The sequence below is a fragment of the Centruroides sculpturatus genome, unplaced genomic scaffold (genome assembly GCF_000671375.1).
Source record: "Centruroides sculpturatus isolate CEXI.00-Female unplaced genomic scaffold, Cexi_2.0 scaffold1269, whole genome shotgun sequence".
NCBI classification, from domain to species: Eukaryota; Metazoa; Arthropoda; class Arachnida; order Scorpiones; family Buthidae; genus Centruroides; species Centruroides sculpturatus.
The window spans coordinates 216,631-222,630 of record NW_019385472.1 but is presented as its reverse complement, the minus strand read 5'-3'; the positions used below and the strand labels follow the sequence as shown (position 1 = coordinate 222,630).

The 6,000-nt window shown below is 28.4% G+C and overlaps 1 protein-coding gene across 1 annotated transcript in view; it reads right to left on the bottom strand.

The window, feature by feature from the left end:
• Window positions 1-321: 321 nt before the first annotated feature.
• Window positions 322-6,000, bottom strand: part of LOC111639298 (histone-lysine N-methyltransferase, H3 lysine-79 specific-like) — a gene marked incomplete at its 3' end in the record, with an annotated part of 92,899 nt that continues 87,220 nt past the window's right edge. The window contains exons 6-7 of the mRNA XM_023385146.1: window positions 1,526-1,616; window positions 322-435 (exon numbers count right to left, since the gene is read on the bottom strand). Coding sequence (XP_023240914.1) covers window positions 322-435; window positions 1,526-1,616 — 205 coding nt within the window. The remainder of the gene's footprint in view (window positions 436-1,525; window positions 1,617-6,000) is intronic.

Here is a 6,000-nt window from a genome sequence, read left to right as displayed (position 1 = left end):
TAATCAAATTGAATGACATTGTCATATTTGTTTTATCTGTAGAGTTGTGTATGAAATTAAAATAATTCCAATGAAATTTAACAAAATAAATATAAAACATTTATAAAACAAATCTAGTTATCTAACTAAATTATCACAATTAACACATGAACAATTAGATCTATTGTTTCATTTTATTCAATATATTAAAATTTAATGCTTAATAAGCTTAAAATATTTTAAAACATTAGAATTTAAATTTGTAATTCATAATTTATTATTAATTAATTATACAAATTAATTTATAATGTTACATATGTATCATAGAATAAGAAAAAATACAAATTCTAATAATTTTTACCTCTGCATATTTAGCAGGTACATCTGCTTTCTCAATACCGTAACACATTTTGCAGATTGTTGTTGCAGCCATTTGTAGCACTACTTGACCAACTCCTTAAAAATTAAAATTATGTGCCAGGTTAGGAAAAGAAATGTTTGTTCAAAGATTTCTTAATTCAGAGTAACTTATTACAATAAAATTTTAAGAACAATAGTTATAATGATATATTTAACATATAATCATAATAATGAATTAAATATATTTTAGAACGGAAATTTTAATAATAATAACTTAATATTAATAAGATACATATTTGAAGTTAAAGCATTATAAAAACACTTAATATTTGATAACTTTTAGACTGTTTGGTATAGCAGCTTTAATATGGATAGTAGGATATCTTTCTTTAGTTTTCTCTCAAATAAATAACTACAAGAAAAAAACTTTTATATTAAGTTTATTTATCTTTATACCTTTTCATTTGTACCTTTTCAATTTTTCATTGTACCTTTTTTTAAACATAAATTAAAAGCAAAATTGAAGAATAAAAACAAAATACATTATGCATTTTCTGTAATCCTAGAATTAATAATATACAGTAGAGAGTCGTTTATCCGAAAGCTGGTTATCTGAAAGCATTCCAGTCGGCAAATTTTAATTTTCGCTAGTGCTGTGGCGCTGCAATCTTTGGCTATTTCTTGGGTTACTCAAATATTTTACGTTTTTGATACTAAATTAACATCTGAAGTATAATTTTTATTGTTTTTATATTTTTCAATATATTTATTTTGTTTGTACAAAATAAAAAAATAATTTTTAACGATACAATAGTCTTCGTTAGGCTTAACATCGACGAAAATTCAACGTAAAGCGATACGCAAACAAGAAAAATTTCAACACAGGATAAATTAATATATTTTTTCGTACATGATTCGTTATCCGATCCACCCCAGTCCCCAATTGATTCGGATAAACGACGCTCTACTGTAATTAAATCATCAAACATTTTATATTTTTGGATTCTTTAATTTTATTTCCTAATCATATACAATGTCATTTGTATATTTTTTTCCAATAAGCTTTAAGGCATGTTTTAAATTTCAACTAAATATTTCAATAAATTTTTCTAATTTATTTTTTAATTAAATCTTTACATTTAATTGTTTTTAAATATTAAAAGAAAAAATTAGTTTTAATCCATACCACTTCCAAGATCAATAAATATGTCATCTTCATTTATTTCAATTTCATTAATCATCTGTGCAACAAACTCATAAGAAGTCTCACCATAGACCTGAAATAATGTAGAAATAATATTACAAAGAAAATAATGCCACATCTAATTGTTAAATAAAACCACAAACTTTAAACTTATTAAAAAAATAATAATTTTATTTTTAGTTTTATGGGAAAACATGCTAATTTAATAGGAAAAAATTAATATTTTATGCTCAAGTTTATGTCCACAATTGAAATAATTATTCTGTTTCTAGTAATATGTATCTAAGTGAGCAGCTCCAAATGTTATACATTGTACTGAATGGTATACTGTCTAGTATTGTATAGTCATTAACATTAACATAATTTGCAATTATTAATATTTAAGACTATTACATTGAATTGTTAAGTATTTGGATATTACATTATATATTGATGCTTAATTAAATAACAATAGAGTTGCATGTTTACATAATCTAATCTATTTAGCTTAAAATCATTAAAAAAAAAATTAAAAACAGCAGCACTGAGAATCAATGAATCGTCACAAAATTCATGTTATGAATAGTCTATGTTAGAAACAAGTCTGTAAAATGATGGAGTGAATTAGCAAAGCAAGCAGGAAGTTAGGCTACTTACACTGGCTGGGAAAAAACTACAGATAGAGGCCCTGAAAATTAATGAATTACCCAAAAAATGTTTAGCAAGTGGACAAAGACCTTATACAGTGAAGCAAACCATGTAACCATGGAAATGGAATGTTTTTCTGTAGGATGTTCAACTGATAATAAATAAAATAAAACAAAAGAATGTTTTTGTTTTTTTTTGTCCTGAAATTAAAAGGTTGTTTCTTTTATGTGATTTGAATAAAAAATGTGTTTTTATTCAAAATATAATTAAATCACAATTAATTTGAGTGTGAAAGTGTATTTCAAAACAGATCCAAACTTAGTTTATGTTTATGGAATCCTCACTACGGGGGGACATCAAATTTTACTATGTCTTTGCATAAAAATAAGGGAAAAAACAAAATCATAGTTCAGTTATTGAAAAAAGTCTTTCATAATAAAAAAAAGTCTTTCATAATCAAAAAACACCAGTGAAAATTTCCATAAAACATTTAAAAGAATATAGGAAAAGAAAACAAATATTACAACAACAAAAACTGTCAATATCAACTAGTAGAGGTTTCTAGCACTGTTCCAAAGTTTCAATCATGTCAAAATATACATAGGCAATTGTTTAGTCATGGACAGTTATACATAATGCTACCATATTTTTGTGGATTGACTGGTATGCCACATATAACTAGGGAGACCAGCATGCCAGGAACCACAGAGTTACTGGCATGCTGGTTAAACTGCAACTAAAAAACAAAATTAATCATAATAAAACAAAATCAGATTTAACAAAACTAACTGTTAAATATATGTTAAAGAAAACATTCTTCCAAGTACAATAAAATAACAATGTTGTAATTTGACTGACTTAAAATTGGGAAGAGAGTTTTCCTTTACAGACAATAAAACAATTAGTGGCTTAGTAGTAGTAGTGGTCAATTAGTAGTAGTGGTAGCAATAGCAGTTAGTGTGTGCTGAACTAACCATTTACCCTGACCTTAAAAATAACATCTTCCTCTCTATTTCACACAAAAGGGATGTTAATAAGTGTAAGTTGAGATAATTTACAGGGAGTTCTAAAATTTAATGTGTTTATTTTTTTGCATTTTTGAATCAAATTACAATAAAATAAACATAAAAAAAAGCACTTTCAGTATTTCACAAGTATTTTATATCATTAGAAAGAGGACAAAATGAAGAAATTAAACATATAATCACAGTTTTTGATGTAATGCTGACAGTTTTACAGTTTTAGAATAAAAACATGTTCATTTTTACATGACAACTCACTCAGTTTTTTAATGTGCCTTCTAGAGAGGGATATATAATCTCACTTAAACTAGCATGTTTGTTTAAGTGAGAATGAGATTACCATAATAAAATATTTCATTTCATGGTCTCCCTGGATAGACTGACATGCCGGACAATCTACAAAAATATGGTATTAAGATGTAGATCAGTCTGGTATCAAAATTCAAAGTAAAAGTGAAATTCAAAATGTAGTTTGGAAAGAAGTTTTATAAAAAAAAAAATTTTGTTTTTCATTAAAAATATTATTATTGAAATTTTTGTTATAATGTATACAGGTATACCTCGCCTTACGTCGGTAATTGGTTCCAGGAGAACGACGTATACCAAAGAAGAGAACGACGAAAAAAAAATACCAAATTGGGGATTCACAGTGATATTTTAGTGGTCTATAGGGTAATTCTACTTCAGAACAATTGTTTTATTGAGAATTAAATTTCTACAGTATATATATTTATATCAGTGATTCTCAAACTTTTTCGAACCACCGCCCCCTTTGTTCCATAAAGTTATACCCAACGCCCCCTAACCCATTTTCTCTTGTGTGAGAAAAGGATTGGAAATATTCTTAGGAAAACTTTTCTATGAATCTCACACTTTGTGCCCTTTCTGTACATTGTTCTCATCATCTGGAAACCATTAAAATGTTTCCTCTTATCAGCCCCAATTTTGCCTTTGGTCACCGTTCAATATCCTGCCTCTATCATAGATCTATTCATCGCGCCAGAAGGGGGCGTTATTGCTTACTTTGAGAAACGCTGAGCTAAAATAAAAGTCAATGTGTTAGAAATATTCAAGTTGTGACCTTCAATAAAAAATAAAAAATATATAAAATGTCAACATTTTATATATATTCCGTCGAATTTTTATATATAGAATTTGTCTGCCGTCGCCCCTCTATATTTCCTTAACGCCCCCCAATTCTCTTTGAGCCTTCTACTGCCCCCCTGAAAGCCTCCAGCGCCCACAAGGGGGCGTTATCGCCCACTTTGAGAAACGCTGATTTATATTGTCAATTTCTTTATTACTCATTTCTTGCATAAGAGTTAAAATATAGATTATTTAAAATATTGAATACATATATGACATATATATCTCAAAGGTCAAAGAGAGATTACAAAGCCAGGGTTTGTTAGGAGAATATTATATCATCAGCATCATGTCATTTGACAGTGACATTTCTGAACGTTTTCCTTTTTTTTATTAGTGAAAAATATAAGGTTTTTTCCCGTGCAATATCTATGGAGTCCACAAAAAAAAATTAAGAGGAAAAGGGGTCCATCGGTAAAAAAATGTTGAGAACCATTGGTTTAGATGAAAGTGCCTCCATGCTGTAACAGAACAACAGACCAAAAACATGGCTTTGCTTTTACATTAACACATTTTCGGGTGTCACCTTACACATGGACTACCTTTTTTCCTCTCTTATTATCTCATAAAATAAGGATGGTTTCTGGGATTGCAAGATTGGACTACAAGTAGCAGATTGAGATATTTGTAGGTTCTGGGCTACTATATTTGGGTAATTTACTACTTTTTGGGCCACTTTACAAATAATTTGGACTACATTTCAAAGAATTCTCCTTTACTTTTTAGAAAACTTAACTGGCAACCTGTGAGGTTCTCACCAGACATGTGCTGTTTACCTGCAGCTTATTCATATTATTATTAATTAACAAAAATAGCATTCTGTATATGTAGTCGTATTCAGTTTCCTTAATAACTTACATGACAGAAATATGTAAACCTTGGATAATTCAAAACTCAATAATTCAAAGTTGTGATTATTTTGTCTCTTGAATATCAAACTAACAAGGATTTCAAGTATATAATTTTTAAAAATGAAAACAAAAATACTAAAAATAATGTAAGAAATAAAGTTAAACAAATATCTTGTAGTTTTATGAATTACAAGTACATAGAATGTTTTGCCATGCTTGAGGTAAAGAGATGTTGTTATTGATGCAACCTCTATTGGGTTTAACTTTATATATTTCTATAACTTTGACTATTTGTAATTTACCAAATATCTTTTACAAAAGCCTGGCTTCATTCCAGCAGAGAAACACCCTGTGTTCCAACACTTATTGGGCCAATACATACTATAACATAGTTATGTTTGGAGATATCGTACATATGTTCTTTAATTCTCATGTCCAGAGATCTATCTGCAAGAGGAGCCAATGTATGTTAATAGTCTGTTGAATCTGGATTCAACAAAAGGAGCAATGTATTCCCTGGGAGCTCGTAATTCATTTAAGGCATCTTTATCATTGGTATGTAACAAGTATACAGTAGGAGATTTTTTAAGTAAGATGGAGATTTAAATTTTTAGCAAACTTGGTGTAAAATCAGTGCATTTCTGATTCCTAATTGAGAATGAGGTATTTAATCACCTTGGTATTTAGCAGGGCCTCTCTGGTATGCTACTGTAGTAATTACTGATGCACTGTACCCATGATTAACTGCAATATGTTTTAATGTGATTTAGTTCTTGTAATGTGTCTGATAAGTGGATACTATGAGTGTATG